This window comes from Dermochelys coriacea, chromosome 26, assembly GCF_009764565.3.
Source record: "Dermochelys coriacea isolate rDerCor1 chromosome 26, rDerCor1.pri.v4, whole genome shotgun sequence".
NCBI lineage: Eukaryota > Metazoa > Chordata > Testudines > Dermochelyidae > Dermochelys > Dermochelys coriacea.
In genome coordinates this window covers 563284-582277 of record NC_050093.1, presented here as the reverse complement: position 1 = coordinate 582277, position 18994 = coordinate 563284, and the positions used below count along the sequence as shown (strand labels likewise).

Here is an 18994-nt window from a genome sequence, read left to right as displayed (position 1 = left end):
GAGTGGCCACAATTACAGTGTAGTGATTCCTGTGACTACAGGCTTGTCTACACTTCAGATGCTACAGCGAAGACACCAGCTATGCAGCCAGGAGGTGTGGTCCCCATAGCAGTGGTGTGCAGTGAGTGTTTGTGCCAAAACCTCAGTGACTTCTGCAGATTTCAGTGTCTGAGAGCCTGGCCCAGGTGATGTTTATGGCACAGCTACCCGAGGCTTTGTCTCCCTGTATGCAGAGACCATGTGCTGTGCCACTGCCAGAGCAAATACAGTTGCACAGAGGATTTGGTGGCTGGCCTTTTACCTCTTGAAATCCTGTATGACTTTGCTTTGGAGCCATGGCTTCTAGAAGTGCCCAGCATTGGGGTCAGGGACCTTCTCTTAGCTTTTGTCTGAATGGATTGGCTTCAGGGAGAGGAGAGGGAGGTGCACAGCTAATCCACAAACACAAGGCCACTCCAGTGGGTTCAGCCAATGAACTCTAATGCAAATACATTATCTCCCTACTCCCTGCCACCCCGTATATGTGCACAGAGAGGGCCTCGTCTAATCAGCTGATGAGTGCAGGTCAGGAGGGCTTTGGGAGGAATTTCTAAGTGGCTCGAGGGAGTCCCTGTGGCCTTCCTGTTAACTGGGCTTTCTGCCTGCAATGACTGGTGCTCTGGGCAGCACCTGGCTGCAGGGAGTGGCTTTCCCAGAGCAATTCTGTAATAGTCCTGCCAGGGAATGAGACCAAATCCCTTTTCTGGTTTCCCTTTCCCCACTCCTTCCTGTCTCTACTAGGAGTTTACACAGCACCTGGAGGATAATAGCCTTATAAGGAATAGCCAGCATGGATTTGTCAAGAACAAATCATGTCAAACCAACCTCATTTCCTTCTTTGATGGGGTTACTGATCTAGTGGATGATGGGGAGCAGCAGATGTGATATATCTTGATTTTTGACACAGTTCCACATGGCATTCTCATAAGCAAACTAGGGAAATACAGGTTTCAGAGTAACAGCCATGTTAGGGAAATACAGTAATTTCATCTAGACTGTAAGGCAGATGCACAACTGGTTGAAAGATCATGCTCAAAGAGGATTTATCAATTATTGGCTGTCAAACTGGGAGGGGTATCTAGTGGGATCCTGCAGGAGTCAGTTCTGGTCTAGTACTACTCAATATTTTCATTAATTGGATAATGGAGTGGAGAGCTTACTTATAAAATTTGCAGATGACCCCAATCTGGAAGGGCTTGCAGGCACTTCAGAGGACAGGGTTCAGATTCAAAACAACCTTGACATTTCAACAAGATGAAATTCAAAAAGACAAGTGCAAAGTACCACAGGAAGAAAAAATCAAATGCACAACTACAAAATGGGGACTGGTTTCAGAGTAGCAGCCGTGTTAGTCTGTATTCGCAAAAAGAAAAGGAGTACTTGTGGCACCTTAGAGCCTAACAAATTTATTTGAGCATAAGCTTTCGTGAGCTACAACTCACTTCATCAGATGCGTTCAGTGGAAAATACAGACTAACTCGCTAGGTGTTCGCTCTGCTGTAAAGGATCTTGGGGCTTTGGGGGATCACAAATTGAATAAAAGTTAACGGTGTGATGTAGTTGCAAAAACGGCAAATCTCATTCCAGGCTGTATTAACAGGACTGTCATAGGTAAGACATGGGAGTTAATTGTCCGAGTCCACTCAGTGCTGGAGAGGCCTCAGCTGGAGTTCTGTGTCCAGTTCTGGGTACCACAGTAAGAAAGATGTGAATAAATTGGAAGAGCAGCAAAAAACCTGACCTGCGAGGAAAGATTAAAACCTGGGCATGTGTAGTCGTGAGAAAAGATGATTGAGCAGGGACCTGATGAGGCTTCAGGCCTGTTCCGGGCTGTTGGAAAGAGGACGGGGATCAATTGTTCTCCATGGCCCCTGAGAGTCAGATAAGAAGCGATGGGCTTGATCTGCAGCAAAGGAGACTGTGGTTAGGTATCAGGAAAAACTTTCTAATGCTCAGGGTAATTAAGCTGTGGACCAGGCTCCCAAGGGAGGTGGTGGAATCCCCGTGATTGGAGGATTTTAGGAACAGGTTGGACAAACCCCTCTTGGGGTCCAGGTTTACTTGGTCTTGCCTCAGTGCAGGGGACTGAACTTGATGACCTCTCCAGAGCACTTCTCGCCCAATGTTTTGATGATTGTATGGTTTCCCAAGTGGGAGATGGCTCTGGAGGGAACCTGTTCATGGTATCCAGTCAGAGCAGATGATCCATACTGATCCCTCACTCCAGTGCACAAAGGTTGCAGGAATGTGCTGTGTGAGGTTAGACACAGTAGTCATGTCTACGTGAGGTAATTTAAGATTCAGTACCCCACAGGCCTTGTTAAGTTCAGCTTCTCTGTTGCTAGCAGCATTGTAGACAGGACAGTGACTGCAGGCATCTTGTCAGCTAGCACTGAGGGTCTCTGCACTGAGGCTGCTGCTTTTGCTAGCATTGGTTCAGCATCCCCACTCCTAGTTATCATGTAAATACTAGTGTGGATGGGACACAAGGATCTCTACCACTGTCTAGCCATGATCTGAGCAGATTTTCTTGCCATGGTGGGGAAATGCCTGAGCCCTGTCTGCACCAGGAGCTTAACACCAATGCAGCTGAGCTGATGCTGCCTAACTACAGGTATTAACTCTTCTAGCATAGACATACCCTAGAGATGAGAGAAGAGCTCCTTCTGCAAGGCCCCTGCAGTCTCTGGCCTCTCCGCTGAGACAAGCCAACAGTACCGTCTGGGCTGTGACTATCTGCTCCAGGGATCTAGATCAAGAGCCCCTGCTTCCTTCAGGTATCAAACAGCTGTTCACGGTTAATGCCACTAGCGTAGATTACAGCCATAACAGCATCCATATCCCAGTCCCCAAAATGAGGACTTAAACAAGAGTTTCAGAGTAGCAGCCGTGTTAGTCTGTATTCGCAAAAAGAAAAGGAGTACTTGTGGCACCTTAGAGACTAACAAATTTATTAGAGCATAAGCTTTCGTGAGCTACAGCTCACTTCATCGGATGCATTTGGTGGAAAAAACAGAGAGACCCTCTGTTTTTTCCACCAAATGCATCCGATGAAGTGAGCTGTAGCTCACGAAAGCTTATGCTCTAATAAATTTGTTAGTCTCTAAGGTGCCACAAGTACTCCTTTTTTTTTTTTTTTTTTTTTTTTTTTTAAAAAAGAGTGTGCCTTTCAGAAATGCACTGAATGTTGCTTCAGGTCTTCTCTCCGCATCTCAGGAAAAAGGGTACAGCAGAAATGGGAAGGTTGAGAGAAGGGCAACGAAAACACGTAGCAACCTGGGAACACTTCAGACAAGGCCTGGGATTGCTTAGGTCAGCGAGGAGATAATAGGGGATGGCCTGATGGATGTGTATGAAATGTTGAACCATATAGTGAAGGCAAGGGAAGTTTTCCTACGTATATGCCCTTTCTCATGCTATCTGGAGATCTAAATCAAAGCAAAGGATCACCCAAGGAAATTAAAAGGCAATTTAAAGCCAGTAAAAGGAAATACTGCTTTACCTGCTGTGTGACCTGTGAGACTCCTTGCCACAAGGTGTTGCTGAAGCAAAGAGCTTAGTAGGATTCAAATAAGGTGAAAAATAAGAATAGTGACAGCTAACATGATGTCGAAGGAATCTAAAGCCGCATGTTTCATGACACATAAGCTACCTGCCAGGGCTAGGAAGAAATTCTCCTAGGAAGATGTTATGCCACCCCAGCCCACGGCAGGATTTTTGTGTCTTCCTCTGGAATAGCTGGTCTGACCATTGCTGGAGTTGGGATACGAGGCTGGAGAGACCGTGGGTCAGGCACTTCATTCATTTGTCCTTGCTGGATAGAGGAGAAAAGCTCCTCCTTCCTTGCTGGTTCCCACATGTCTCTTCTGTGTAAGCGGGAGCCACCTCAGTAACTTCCAGGGCTCTGTGCCCCCTGCCGTGGCCATGGGTCTGTTGGGTGTATCCAAGGGAACAGGCCTGCAGTCCTTAAAGGGCCTGGCCTCCCCTGCACGTGTTCTCAGGGGATGTGAGGGAGCAGCCCAGCTCCCTTGGGCAGCAGGAGGCATGGGGATGGCATGTGTGCAGTACAGTGTGGGATGAGCAGCTCGGCATGTGCTGTGGTTTAGAACATCCCTAATGAATCCATTTATGTAAAGAAGATTCATTAGGCACAAACATAAAGAGGAAGTTGGGTTTAATCCTAAAGAAGTGGCACCAAAGGCTGATGGCTACAGTTCCCATGCAGGGGTCTGGTCAATGCCCTGCCCCCACAGACAGCCCCTATGAAAATCCTCCCATGGGCTCTGCCGCTCCCAGACAAATCCTTGTTGAGTTTCCACTGGAGAAACAGATACTGTGGGAGAGACTTGCTGGATTTTCTCTCTGTAGCACGTTTTCACTGGACCTCTTTCTCCTTCACCCTTTTGGGTTTAATCAAGTACAGTAGTTGTCTGGGCAGCTGCTTTAGAGTTGCAAAGTCTGAGCTGGGAGGGGAGAGCAGAGGGAAGTCACCCCTGCTGTCCCACGCAGGAGAGAGAAGCTGGATCTTTCCACCAGGGGCACTTCTGGAGCTTGCTGCCCTCAGCCCTTTCTGCCTTTGGAAATGCAGCACCTGTGGCACCATCTTTGTGTCACAAAAACACCCTCCTTCACGCATGAATGCTCCATGATCACCACAGGACAGCACTGCCCCGGGCTACAGGCAGAGGAGGGTGGGAGGAATAGCTCAGTGGTTTGAGCATTGGCCTGCCAAACCCAGGATTGTGAGTTCAATCCTTGAGGGGCCTATTTAGGGATCTGGGGCAGAAATTGGGGATTGGTCCTGCTTTGAGCAGGGGGTTGGACTAGATGACCTCCTGAGGTCCCTTCCAACCCTGGTATTCTATGATTCTATGATTGAGTAGTTGGAGTAGGGTGCTGAGAGCCAGCACCTGGGGCCAGATTTGAAGATGGAGAGAGGCACCTACTGGGATTTTTCAAAAGAACCTAGGCCACGGGTGGGCAAACTACAGCCTGTGGGCTGGATCTGGCCCTTGAGCTCCCTCTGGGGCTTGCCCTGCTCCGGCACTCCAGCTGGGGAGCAGGGTCCGGGGCCGCTCCACACAGCTCCCAGAAGCAGCGGCATGGCCCCCCCTCCAGCTTCTATGCAAAGGGGCAGCGAGGGGGCTTCAGTCTGCACACTGACCCTGCCCCTGCAGCTCCCATTGGCCGAGAACCATGGCCAATGGGAGCTGCAGCGGTGGTGCCTGTGGATGGGGCAGCACGCAGAGCTGCCTGGCCACGCCTCCGCAAAGGAGCTGGAGAAGGGATATGCTGCTGCTTCCGGGAGCTGCTTGAGGTAAGCACCACCTGGAGCCTGCACTCCGAGCCTCCTCCTGCACCCAAACTCCCAGCCCTGAGCCCCCTCCCTCCCTCCGAACCTCTTGGTCCCAGCCCGGAGCACCCTCCTGAACCCCAAACTCCTCATTCCATCCTAGAGCCCGCACTCCCAGCCGGAGCCCTAACCCCTCCCTGCACCCCCACCATCCCCACACCAGCCCGGAGCCCCCTCCCACACCCTGAAGTCCTCATTTCTGGCCCCACCCCAGAGCCCGCACCCCAACCCCAATTTTGTGAGCATTCATGGCCTGCCATAAAACTTCTATTCCCAGATGTGGCCCTTGGGCCAAAAAGTTTGCCCACCCCTGACCTAGGCACATGCCCTGCCTAAGTCTCATTGAGATGAATGAGGCAGGTGCCTAATGCACTTAAGCACTTTTGAAATCCCACTAGCTGCCTGTTTGTAACTTTAGGTGTGTAAATACATGTACAGACCTGGCCCTGCACCTCTTTGCCCTGTTCTGCCTCTGATTTATTTATTGTATGGCCTTGGGCAAGTCACTACCCCATTCTGTGCCTTGGTTACCCCACTGTACAGGGAGGAGGTGTTACGGTTTCATTTCTTAATGAATGTTTGCCAAGTGCTTTCAGAGGAGAGGAAATAGTCAATGCTCTGTCACTACCCTTGCACTGGAGGCCAGGGGGGAGCCTCCTTGGTTTCCCATCCAACCCCAGGCCACAGCCCGGTAACATCCATTCAATGTGCAGTGTCAGTCAAAAAAGCTAAGAGAATGTTGGGAGTCATTAAGAAAGGGCTAGATAATAAGACAGAAAATATCATGTTACCTCTATATTAATCCATGGTACACCCACATCTTGAATGCTGTGTGCAGATGTTGTCACCCCATCTCAAAAAAGATACATTGGAATCGGAAAAGGTTCAGAAAAGGGCAACAAAAATGATTGGGGTATGAAACGGCTTCCGTAAGAGGAGAGATTAATGCGGCTGGGACTTTTCAGCTTGGAAAAGAGACAACTGAGGGGGGATATGACAGAGGTCTAAAAACTTAAGACTAGTTTGGAGAAAGTAAATAAGAGTTACTTACTCCTCATAACAAAAGAACTAGGGGTCACCCAATTAATAGGCAGTAGGATTAAAACAAAAGGAAATATTTCATCACACAATGCACTGTCAGCCTGTGGAACTCTTTGCCAGAGAATGTTGTGAAGGCTAAAACTATCCCCGGGTTCAAAAAAGAAATAGATAAGTTCATGGAGAATAAGTCCATCAATGGCTATTAGCTAGGATGAGCAGGAATGGTGTCCCTAGCCTCTGTTTGCCAGAAGCTGGGAATGGGCAATGGGATGGATCACTTGATGATTCCTTGTTCATTCCCTCTGAAGCACCTGGCATTGGCCACTTTCGGAAGACCGGCTACTGGCTAGATGGTCCTTTGGTCTGAGTCAGTATGGCCGTTCTTATGTTAAGCTGAGCGCTGGAAGAGAAAGCAGGGCCTGGAAATAAGCATCCCAGGTACGGTGAGCCCTGCTGCAGGGGCTAGGGCTCTCAAACCTTACTCCTGCTGCTCAAGGTGGCTCAAGTTCTCTGGTTTGTCTGTGTGATGAGTTCATAGCCCAGAGCTCAGAGCAGGAGGAGGGTGAGAGAGGGCACCAGTAGGGCGTTGATTTCCACAGCCTCCAGTTTGAGTCAGATCCCTTCCCCGCAGGAAGTGGGCAGCGGAGGGTGGGGGCAGGTACTTTCATTGTTGGGAAAATGCCCAATGGTGGTGATCTGCTTGTCACTAAATCAAAGGGTAGGAAGTGACAGCCACAGGGGATGTGATGAAAGGGTAATTTGGAAAAAGCAATCTGCTGACCTAAGCTGTTGGCTTAGTCACAGGCAGACGTGTGGTGGAGTGGGAGCTACGTGTGCAGACGTGCAAGCACTGAACTCCGTCCAGCGCACTAACACACCACAGCCTTTAGATAGGCCACACACTCCCATGAGCCCCTTCCCAGTCCCAGGAGCAAAATGACAGGCATGGCTTGGGAAACCTGCACTTGGAGTCTCACCTTGCACTAGCGCCTTTCTGCTGCCATCCTTTGCTGAAGCCAAGCTGCTGACAGCCACAATCCCTGCTGCATACTGCTGCAGTTCTGGGTAGGCTGTGAACTTGGGCTTCTTGGCTGGGATGGGCTTTGCACTCAAGTCAGACCAGATGTCCCGAGTGGTGGTGTTCTGACTAGCATGTAAGCTCCTGTGGGCAGGGCAGGGTGTGCTGGAGGCCAGTGCTGCTCCTTTCCCATCACCGTAGCCCCCGTGGCACATTATACCTATGTGCATGGTGCTGCATTCCATATCATCCTCTGGGTATCCTGGGCATGTCCTTTTTGCTCAGAGGTGGGCCCTGAATTCTTTCCTTGTGCTCTGAGACGTGTGGGGGAAATGTCAGGTTCCTCTGGGCTTCTGAGAAGGAACCTGCTGTCCTGCTCCCAGGAGCTGTGACTCAGGAATGCATGTTTGGGGCTTTGGGCTGCAGCTCCTTCTCCTGGGGGTGTTTGGCTCCTCACTCATAGGCCAACCTTAGCTACAGGAAGCAGCACAGCCGCGTCCAACAGCTGCTGAGGCCTTGTGGGAGTTGGCATCAGAAGATCCCAGGAGGAGCGAGCATTGCTGCTAATAGAACAGGACCACCTGTGGCACCTCAAGTACTCCTGTTCTTTTTGCAGATACAGACTAACATGGCTGCTACTCTGAAACCTGTTACTGCTGCTAATGTTAGAGTCCCTAAGTTCAACTGCCAAACTGGGCCTGAGTTCTTGGGCTTTGGGACCCACATTCCCCACAGCTAGCTGGGCACCCTGATCCTGCTGTGCCAGCAGCCTGCTCGGGCTGATGGAGAACAAGTCTCTGCGAGGAACAGCCCAAGTATTTGGGCAGTGCCAGGGCATGGTGCTTGGAAAGGCCAGGCACCTGTACCAGCAGCCTTGGGCATGCTGCTAATTCATGGAGAGGTGTAACTGGATCCCTGTTATCAGTCAAGAATGCTGTGGAGCTCTTTCTCCTTGGGGGGGGTCTGCGTGATTACTGGGGAGCACATCATGTGTGCTCCTTTCCTAGCCCACTGGTCCTGACCCACCATTATCATTCTCTTTTCCTTTGCTTACCCACAGCTGCAGGAAACTGAACTCTGAACTCTGCAAGATCCTGGGAGGCAATGTCTAATGACAGGTTTCAGAGTAATGAGTAAACCCTAGGTGTTCTCAGAGGCTGCGGCTGGCAGGGCTCAGAGCTCCAGGTACTCAGCAGAGCAACTCTTCCCTGGCTGCTGCCCCATTCTCTGCAGCTGCGATGTCCCAATGACACTCTCCCTCTGAAGCCAGCAATGGAGGGCAGCGTGACTAGCGCCTGCCCATAGACCCTCCCCACCCTCATGGCAGGGCCTTGCGCTCCCCACACCCTGAGGCCTTGTGGAGTGTAATGTGAGCTGGGTGCACAGAGGGCAGTGCTGCCCATCTCAGCTCCTGTGCCCTTGGCTGGCTGTTGGTGGCTTTTAGCCATGTATAAAAGGGTCTAGGTGCACATAGCTGTGTCCATATTGCTTCTTTTTCAGAGCAGCAGACTGAGAGGCCAGGTCTATGCTGTAACCTGTTGCTGGCATCATAGGCTCTGACTCCACGGGCGCTTCAGGGCTGGAGCACCCATGGGGAAAAATTAGTAGGTGCTGTGCACCAACTAGCAGCCAAGCTCCCCTCCTCCCATGCCTGACCTCCTCCTCTCCCCCGAGCATGCCACATCCCTGCTCCTCCACCTACTTCCCAGCGCTTCCTGGCCGGTCGCCACAAAACAGCTGTTTGGCAGTGTTAGCATGCTCTGGGAAGGGGTGGGAGGAGCGGGAACATGGCACGCTTGGGGGGGGAGACTTTGGGGGAAGGGGTTGGAATGGGCGCAGGGCTTCATGGAAGGGGTGGAGCTGGGGGCAGAGGTGGGGGGGTCAAGTACCCAGGGGAAAGGGGGAAATCAGCGCCTATGGCTGGCATAGCTGTTAATCAGGTATGATGAGGTGCAATTTGTACCTGACATCACTGTGCTGGCAAAAGCCACTAGTGTTCACCTGGCTTGAGTCTTGCTTGCTGACCCCAGTAGTATGAGCATTTTGAGGCTCTGTACTCTACACCAAGGAGCCCTACTTTCTTCCCTGACTACATGCCGCTACAGAGACAGGAAGGTTGGCGCCTTCTTGCTAGATCCTGCCAAAGCCCCTAACTTACAGCCTGATGCTCCAGCTCTGGCCCCATTGCATTGTCATTCTCATCTGAGTGAGATGGGTGTGAAATGTTGCACAGGCGTAAATGATGGCCCTAGGTGCTGGCACTGGACACTCAGGCTTCAAGGAAAATTTCTCCACCATCGCAGCCACCCCACCATCACTGAGATTCTCCCGTGATTCCAGCAGCTGGGACTTTAAAGAAATACCAAGTACTGTGAGACTAGTGATTAAACTCCTAAGTTGGCAGCAGTGTGCTGGTGTAGAGAAGCACCTGGAGTGGTGTGGTAGTGCAGAGAAGTGGCTGATAGATTATTATTTGTATTTTAGCACCTAGGGAGCCTTAGTCATGGACCAGGGCCCCACAGTCCTAGGTGCTGTACAGACCCGTAACAGTCCCAAAGAGTTTGCATCTGTTGTATAAATAAAAAAACAAGGGGATCCAACAAAAAAGAGGAGCACAAGGTGAGATAAAACTTCAGCATGAAGAGCAGTGCAATTGTAGCCATGTTGGTCCCAGGACATTAGAGAGACAAGGTGGGGGAGGTAATATCTTTTATTGGACCAATCTCTGTTAGTAAGAGAGAGAAGCCTTTGAGCTGCATGGAGCTGAAGAAGAGCTCTGTGTAAGCTTCTCTCTCTCACCAACAGAGGTTGGGCCAATAAAAAATATTACCTCCCCACCTTGTCTGTCAGCACGAAGAGCAACGGTCCAGCACACCAGCTGCCTACCCGTTGTCAGGTTTTTTGGTAAGCATCCCTGCAAAGGAGAGATTGAAGGGGGGCAACAAGGGGTCTTTCAGCCCTGTTAGTTTCCAAGGGGGCGCAATGACAACCAGAAACTTTTTTTTTTTCCCCCTCTCCTGAGACTGGTCTACCTCTGCTGCCCTGCTGCTGCTGCAGTCAGAAAGAGGCTCTCTCGCTGCCTGGGATCTCAGGCTAGTCCCAGTTCGGAAGATTTACCGACTCCTTGACCCAAATCAGAACTTGTCATCTGTGGTTCCTCTCCAGAGGCCACACAAGTGAGTAACTTCTGGGAAGGTGCAGTCCACTGGTGAAATGACAGCTCCTCCCTTTGACCTGCAGTAAAATGCCAGCCAAAGGCAAATGTCACCTGCTCTTACTGTTCCTCCAGACTGTGTGCATCCCACAGGGCCAGGGGTAGGAAGCCTCAGGAAGGAGATCTCTGCAGCATCTGCTATCTGTCTACATCAGGCAGGATGGTTGCATGATCTTCTGGTTTCTGACCTCTAGTTCAGAGGTCCCTCTCAAACCCCACAGCATTGTAGAACTTTACATATTAATAATAAAATCCCCTCCCCACCCCTAGCTAGCTATAAGTTTGCTTCTGCTGCCGGGCAGAGAGCGGGATTTCTGTTTACATTTATTGGAAGGCTCTCAGATACCATGGTGATAGGCAGCCACGTAAAAACCACAATAGATGAGTTTCAGAGTAGCAGCCGTGTTAGTCCGTATCTGCAAAAAGAAAAGGAGGACTTGTGGCACCTTAGAGACTAACAAATTTATTTGAGCATAAGCTTTCGTGAGCTATAGCTCACTTCATCGGATGCATGCAGTGGATGAGTTGTGTCAGTGGCTGATGAAGATCTGTGCTGTCAGCAGATGGAATCAGTCATGCTTAACGGAAGTGGCTAGGCAGCTTGAGAGAGATTAGTAGGGGGGCAGGGAATGGGTGAACTGATTCAAGTGCTGGCATTTTCTGCCAGCAAGCCTTGTGAGGGCTGACCAGTAAAGGTGGACCTGAATGTTATTTCCAGACATGCTATATTGATCATTTTTACTGGACAGTTTAATACGGGCTCACCCATTCCAGGACTCTTAATCTGCTCAAGATACAGATGTGTTTCTCTGCAACTGCAGGAAACCCGGGACAAACTGTTCCAGTTGCAGCCGGTGGGCAGGCCATAGACTCTGGGATTAAACCTCTGTGTTTAGCCACTGGAGAACTAGAGGAGGGAGCTCAGAGTGAGCCATTTTTATCCATCTCTACTAGCCAGAGAGACCTTCAGAAACCATGGCCCCTACCTTGCCCTTGGATTCTGAGTTAGGTCTTTCCATGGCCATTACTGAGGATTGTAGTTTAAAATGAAAACTGTGATGCTGTGAAACTCATTTTTTAGCTTTTTTCAGAGCCACCCATGGACTGGTGCCCTGTTAACTCAGCCCTGCAAAGCTGTGAACTTTTCTCTCCTTCCCCCAGTCAATGAGGTGAGAACTGCCCTGTGCACATGGGCTATCTAAATACCAAACCCTGGTCTGGCCTCTCTCCCTCTGCTTTCCCCACATGAAGAAAAGGACTACTTGTGGCACCTTAGAGACTAACAAATTTATTTGAGCATAAGCTTTCGTGAGCTACAGCTCATGAAGTGAGCTGTAGCTCACGAAAGCTTATGCTCAAATAAATTTGTTAGTCTCTAAGGTGCCACAAGTACTCCTTTTCTTTTTGCGAATACAGACTAACACGGCTGCTACTCTGAAACCTTTCCCCACATGGCATCTCAACTAGGAACAGACTGGGAGTTCTGTCCACCTGCTAGCGTGTCCTTGTTCACAAACACACATCCACAGCTGGAGACTGGAAAGCAGCAACTTTGTGAAGTTTGTCAAGCAAAAGGGAGATCTTGGGTCAGTGCCTGGCTCTGACGCTGTGACCTTGGACAACTCCTTGCATCTTTCTGTATCTGGGTTCCCCCTCTGTAACATGAGGACACTTTCCCACCTCACCCAGGCCTTGTGTGAATGAAGCCAGTCCTGATTGCAGAGTGCTCTGCTATTACAATGCTGAGGGTCATGTTAGCATCCACCTGGATAGTACAAGAGTCCTGCTCTTCATGGGGCTCTCTGTGGCCTGTGGTGATACACTGCAATCATCATGAACTAACAGAGAGACTAGACCGGGGTTCTCAAAGTGGGGGTTGGGACCCCTCAGGCAAGGTTATTACATGGGGGGTTGTGAGATATCAGCCTCCACCCCAAGCCCCGCTTTGCCTCCAGCATTTATAATGGTGTTAAGTATATAAAAACGTGTTTTTAATTTATGGGGGGGTCACATAGCCAGCCTCTAAGTGCAAAAGGGGTCTCCAGTACATAAGTTTGAGAACCACTAGACTAGACCCTGTACTCAGGTGCTGTACCCTTGCGCCGGACACGTGTCAGCGCTCAGCACAGATTTCCGCCTTCCCCCGGAGGTCTCGCCAATCCCTGGCACCCCAGGGCGCTGCTGCTAGGTCTGGCTGGCCACAGAGCGCATTAGGGGCTGGGTTTAAGCCCGGCGGATGGGTTTAGAAGCGGTGCCTCAGGGTTGGGGTTGGCGGCTGGTTCAGCAGGGCAGGATTAGCCGTTAGCCCCCGGCCCCGGCCCGAGCGGATTCTAATCGGGCAGCGAACTGCTCCCGGGCCCTGGGCCAGGCCGACCCGAGGGCGGGGAGGCTGCGGACGGGGTGAGTCCCGGGAAGGGGTTGAGCAATGGCCCGTTCCCCGAAGGGAAGCGGCGCGCGGCCCTTGCCTCATCCCAGCTGCCCCGGGCCGCCGCCGCGCCCAGCACGTGCCCCGGGCTGCGGGGTCTGGACCGGGAGCCGCCGGCCCGGGGCGCGCGCGGGCGCTGAGCGGCCGCGCTGAGCCCCGGGCTCCGAGGGCGGGGCGGCAGCAGCATTCTCGGCTCCCATTGGTCGCTCTGTCCCGAGGGGCGTGTCCCGCACGCTGATTGGCCGGCGGGGGGGGGTGTACCGGCGCCCGTGGCTCCTAGCTGCAGCAGTGGGGCGAGGAGCGGAGCCATGAGCTGCAGCGAGTGAGTGAGAGCGGGGAGGGGCCGGAGGGTGAGGGGGGCCCGGTTAGGGGGGGGGTCGGAGGGTGACGGGGCCCCGGTTGGGAGTGGGGGGCCCCGGTTAGGATTGGGGGGGCTGGTTAGGAGTAGGGGGGGCGGAGGGTGACGGGGCCCCGGTTGGGAGTGGGGGGGTCTGGTTAGGAGTGGGGGGGTCTGAGGGTGACGGGGGCCCGGTTGGGATTGGGGGGGGCTGGTTAGGAGTAGGGGGATCGGAGGGTGACGGGGGTCTGGTTAGGAGTGGGGGGGGTCTGGTTAGGAGTAGAGGGGTCGGAGGGTGACGGGGGCCCGGTTAGGAGTGGGGGGGCTGGTTAGGAGTGGGGGGGTCAGAGGGTGACGGGGGGCTGGTTAGGAGTGGGGGGGGCGGAGGGTGACGGGGGTCCGGTTAGGAGTGGGGGGGGGCCGGTTAGGAGTGGGTGGGGGCCGGAGGGTGACGGGGCCCCGGTTAGGAGTGGGGGGGGCTGGTTAGGAGTAGCGGGGTCGGAGGGTGACGGGGGTCCGGTTAGGAGTGGGGGGGCTGGTTAGGAGTAGGGGGATCGGAGGGTGACGGGGGTCTGGTTAGGAGTGGGGGGGGGCCGGAGGGTGACGGGGCCCCGGTTAGGAGTGGGGGGGGCTGGTTAGGAGTGGGGGGGTCGGAGGGTGACGGGGGCCCGGTTAGGAGTGGGGGGGGCCGGAGGGTGACGGGGCCCCGGTTAGGAGTGGGGGGGGCTGGTTAGGAGTAGGGGGGTCGGAGGGTGACGGGGGTCTGGTTAGGAGTGGGGGGGCGGAGGGTGACGGGGGTCCGGTTAGGAGTGGGGGGGGGCCGGTTAGGAGTGGGGGGGGGCCGGAGGGTGACGGGGCCCCGGTTAGGAGTGGGGGGGGCTGGTTAGGAGTGGGGGGGGGGGCCCGGTTAGGAGTGGGGGGGGGCCGGAGGGTGACGGGGCCCCGGTTAGGAGTGGGGGGGGCTGGTTAGGAGTAGCGGGGTCGGAGGGTGACGGGGGTCCGGTTAGGAGTGGGGGGGCTGGTTAGGAGTAGGGGGATCGGAGGGTGACGGGGGTCTGGTTAGGAGTGGGGGGGGGCCGGAGGGTGACGGGGCCCCGGTTAGGAGTGGGGGGGGCTGGTTAGGAGTGGGGGGGTCGGAGGGTGACGGGGGCCCGGTTAGGAGTGGGGGGGGCCGGAGGGTGACGGGGCCCCGGTTAGGAGTGGGGGGGGCTGGTTAGGAGTAGGGGGGTCGGAGGGTGACGGGGGTCCGGTTAGGAGTGGGGGGTCTGGTTAGGAGTAGGGGGGTCGGAGGGTGACGGGGGTCCGGTTAGGAGTGGGGGGTCTGGTTAGGAGTGGGGGGGCGGAGGGTGACGGGGGTCCGGTTAGGAGTGGGGGGGGCTGGTTAGGGGCTGGGTGACCTGATGTCCCCATTTTGGGGTCTTTTTCTTGTATAGGCTCCTTTTACCCCCCACCCCTGTCCCAATTGTTCACATTTGGTGTCTGGTCAAATGGGGAGGTGAAGGGGAACGCGGGGGCTGTTCTGGGGGTGAGGGAGTGTGGGGTGGGGCTGGCTGGGGGTGTAGGGGAGAGGTCATGGGGCAAAGGGGATTAGGGAGGCTGGTTGGGGTGCAGTGGGGCAAAGGGTGGCAAAAGAGGCTAGTTGGTGGGGCAAAGGGGAGCGCAGGGGGCTGGTCGGTGGGGCGAAGGGGAACAGTGGGGAGCAGGGGACTAGTCAGTGGGGAGAGGGTGGGCTGGGGTGCTGGTGTGGATTTGGGGGGGATTTGGGGGTGGATGTTGGTTGGTTTCTCAGGCCAAGTGGCTGCTGGTCTCTGGTGGGGCATGTGGGGCTGGTGGGTGGTTAGTGTGCAGGAGTTTGGGGGTTGACCAGCAGGGTGGAAGGAAGCAGCCCTAAGTTCATTGGTTGCAGGTCTCTGGCAGTGGGGTTGCTGGTGATTTGTAGTGAGTGGGTCTGGGAGGTTCTGGGCGGGTTGTTGCTAGGGATTAATTGAGCTCTTCTCATTCTGATCGCAATGTCCCCTGGCCCTGCTAGATATCTCCTGCTGTTCTTGGTTCTCCCGACCCCAGGCTACACCCCTAACCCCATGTCTGTGCTTCTTTCCAGACTATTCCAGGTGTTCAGCACACCCCCAGCCATGCCTGTGGATTTTGCCATGCGGCTCTGCCTGACCCACTCTCCTCCCATCCGCAAGCTGCTGAACTCCTATGAGGAGCTGCGGGGTGGCCGGGGATACAAACCGCTCCGCTCCTGCCTGAACCAGAAGCCCAGTGCAGAGCTGGAGCGGCGGGACAGCGCCAAGGGCAGCCGGAGCAAGAAGAGGGTGGTGTTTGCTGACATGAAGGGGCTTTCCTTGACAGCGGTCTGCTTCTTCTCCAAGATCGAGGAGGACCTATGCGACCTGCAGCAAGCCCTGTCCGACCTGACCTGCCTCAGGCCCAAGCTGCGAGACCCCCACCTGGAGACAAAGAAATACACACTGGACTTCCCACAGCCCTCTGCCGACTACATGGCCTTCCGCAGCCGCCTGCACACCAACCTGATCTGCTTGGAGAACTGTCTGATCCAGGAGCAGTCCCTGTCAGGGACCATCAAGGTCAGGAACATCGAGTACGAGAAGAAGGTGCATGTCCGCATCACCTTTGACTCTTGGAGGAGTTTCCGGGATGTCTGCTGCCAATATATACACAGCACATACGGCGCCACTGATGCGGACACGTTCTCCTTCAGCATCACCCTGCCCAAAGCATCCAGCCTCCACGGAGCCATCGAGTTCTGCATTTCCTTTCAGTGTGGGCAGAAAACCTACTGGGACAACAACAATGGGAGCAACTACAAGGTGCGCCAAATGAGTTCCTCGTCCCCTCCTAGCGCCTTCTCCCAGCTGGCAAGGGGCTCTAGCATGGCTGGGGAGCAACTGGGCGCCTCCAAGGCAGCGGAGCTGGTCCTCTCTCACTGGCAGACCTGGAGGCGTTTGGAGAACCATGGTCCATACTGGTAGGAACAAGAGTTCTAGGTGTGGGTACAAATACTCCGCTCCAGCAGAGGCAATGCCTTGCGGGGGTCCCGCTGCGGAATACACTGCTTGCTACGTCACTAGCTTGTCTGTGTCCCCTCTGGTCTTCGTGGACGCTGCTTCAGCACCAGGACCTGCCATAGAAACTGGAGGTCGTAGCTCAGCTTGAATCCTGGGTCTGGGTTCTTAGCACAGAACACATCACTAGCAGAGACTGTGCCAGGGAGGCTGGGCAGGGATTGTGCAGGGGGCATCTCCCACTGCTGTCTCATCATTTGCGAAAGTAGCTGGGGAAGGGCTAGGCCACACCTTGGCTTGTTTGCAGAGGCCAGCAAAGCTGCTGGCAGGTCAAAGGACTGAGTTACCAAGCTGCAATAAAAACTGCCCAGCCAGCCTAGCAACCAAGGGTCTTTGGATTCGGTGGGGGTGCAGGTCAGAACGGCAGACCCGGTGGGCATAGAAACAGGAATGGGAGAGGCTGCCTAAGTGCCTTGTAGTTGCCAGGCATTTGGGACAAATAGGCATCCAGGCCCGTGCTGCGATAATAGTAGGAATGTCTGCTGCACCCAATGGCCAGCATGTGTACCATGAGGTATGCCTACATCCCCCCTGAAGGGAACCAGTGGCTGTCACTTTAAATCCTCTCAATGGCAAGGGGCTGCGGGACAAGGCACTGGCCTGGCTGTTGGGGCTTCTGTCTCATTTACCCCGGTGGGGGTGGCTGGCAGGTTCTTCACATTGAAGATGACAGACTACGGGTGGCCTGGCATGGTGGTGAGAGGCTCATTGGGATGTGCTCCTTCAGGACCTGCTGCTGTGGGAGGAAGGCTGGCCTGGGCTCGGCTGGCTTTCTCTGAGACCGCTAGTGACACAGCACATTGGTCACTATGTCGGTTCGTATCACGGCCTACGTAGGGGACCGTGCTCACCTGTCTGGTGTCACTGGCTGCCCTCTGGGAGGGCTGTAAGTCAGTGTAGTGACAGTGTGCAAAGTGCAGGTGCGCAGTGTAGCCTGGCTTGCTCTGAGTGACATCTGTGTCTCTGCAGCCCTTGCAGGACACAGGCTGAGCTGGACTGACTGTCAGTGCTTATCTGAGCTGGCTGCTGCTGCGATCTCGGGCCTGGACCACTGGGAAACCTTCCGGTTTTAGCTGTTGTGAATAGATTCAAAACCTTAATAAAGTCTCTGTATTTTGAGAACCCTGCTCCTCTGTCTCTCCAGCTGATGGATAGCGCCTCCCACCCCTGTAGCACGTGCCAGGCAGTGCACTAAGCAGTCTCCGCCTCAGGTCTATCTTCCACGTGTTGCACTTTTTGGTGAGAGGTGGAAGCAGTGCCTGGCTGTAGCTTTGCTGACAGGCACAAGAGCACGAAAGTTGCCCTGCAGACTGTCCTCCCCTCCGTCTCCCCCCCCCCCCGAAAAGCTGCAGAGCTTGTGACTATCTGAACTTTTTTCAGAAAGTTTAGTTTCATTCTGTTTTTATGTGTTTCTATACAGCCCCATTGCTGTGCATGGAGCTGCAAACCGGTAAGCAGACAGGCCCATCTTCTTGTGACTGCAGCCTAAACAGCCAAACGCTGATGATTTCCTGCACAAAGAATAGGTCCATCACCCACTGCTCCAATAATGGGCTGAAAACCTTCCCCCCCCCCCATCAAACACAGGATGGGGAGATGTGATCTCCCTGATATTGCTAAGGTAGCCCAACCCCCTCAATGAAGCACATGGAAGTAGAGTTACAGATGCCCTGGCTGCATGGATTGTGTTGTCCCCCAGCTGGGTTACTGCTGGGGAAAGTTGCCTTGCCAGTGTAGGTGGATGATAGGCACAAGCCTGTCTTTAGGTTTCCTATCCCTCCCCTGAACAGAGCTCATCCCATTTCACCAAAGGAAGGAGCAATTTTGCAAGCCAGAGAAATGGCAACACCTTCCTCCTCATCCCTCCAAGTGCACCTCCTGCTGGGAGCCTCTGGTCACAGCCTAGCAGGGACCTCTGAGGGAAGCTCAGCAAGAGCACTGAATCTTTCCCTGCCCACCATCTGCCCTGCCTCCACCACTCTGCTCAGGGTTGGGTGCTTTGGAACTGTGACCAAAATCTCTCTCTCCCTTGCCCTAGTGCTGTGGGAAGAAATGCCAAATCCACACGGCCTCCTGGAGTTTCCCCCCATTGCCACGTGCCAGTAACTTCAATGGTGTGACAGAGACCAGGGCTGACCCAGAAGCCTCTTCTCCCTGGCTTTCCTATGTTGCCTGGCTACTGCTGCTGCCCCAGGGTCTCTTGCCCCTCTTGTGGGATGCATGTCTGTTCAGGGTCCCTTTTTCTTATGCCCTTCTCTGCTCCTCACCTTTAGATAGTAAGCTGCCCCAAGGAGCCAGGATTTCAGGAGCTTGCGTCATGGAACTGAAAGCCCGTTAGCTCCTGCATCCTTTGCTAGTGATTAGCAGGCAGCTGGGATTGGAAGGTGACATAGCAGTGATATCTATAGCTCCTAATTCCTGAGTCCGTAACAGCAAAAGCCTCTTTGGTTGGACTGTGGCCCAGTGAGCACCCTGCAG

General features: G+C 54.0%; 1 protein-coding gene across 2 annotated transcripts; it reads left to right on the top strand.

Annotated features, from left to right (window-relative positions):
* The first annotated feature begins 11814 nt into the window (after nucleotides 1–11814).
* Nucleotides 11815–17638, top strand: LOC119848683 (protein phosphatase 1 regulatory subunit 3C-B-like). 2 transcript variants are annotated; one of them, XM_043503104.1, is made up of 2 exons: nucleotides 11815–11834; nucleotides 15529–17638. In XM_043503104.1, the coding sequence occupies exons 1-2, from the start codon at nucleotides 11830–11832 to the stop codon at nucleotides 16421–16423; spliced, it is 900 nt and encodes a 299-aa protein (XP_043359039.1). In that variant the 5' UTR covers nucleotides 11815–11829; the 3' UTR covers nucleotides 16424–17638. The 2 variants fall into 2 exon arrangements, with proteins under 2 accessions (XP_043359039.1, XP_038240720.1); XM_038384792.2 differs by lacking the exon at nucleotides 11815–11834 and adding an exon at nucleotides 13295–13412.
* Nucleotides 17639–18994: the final 1356 nt, after the last annotated feature.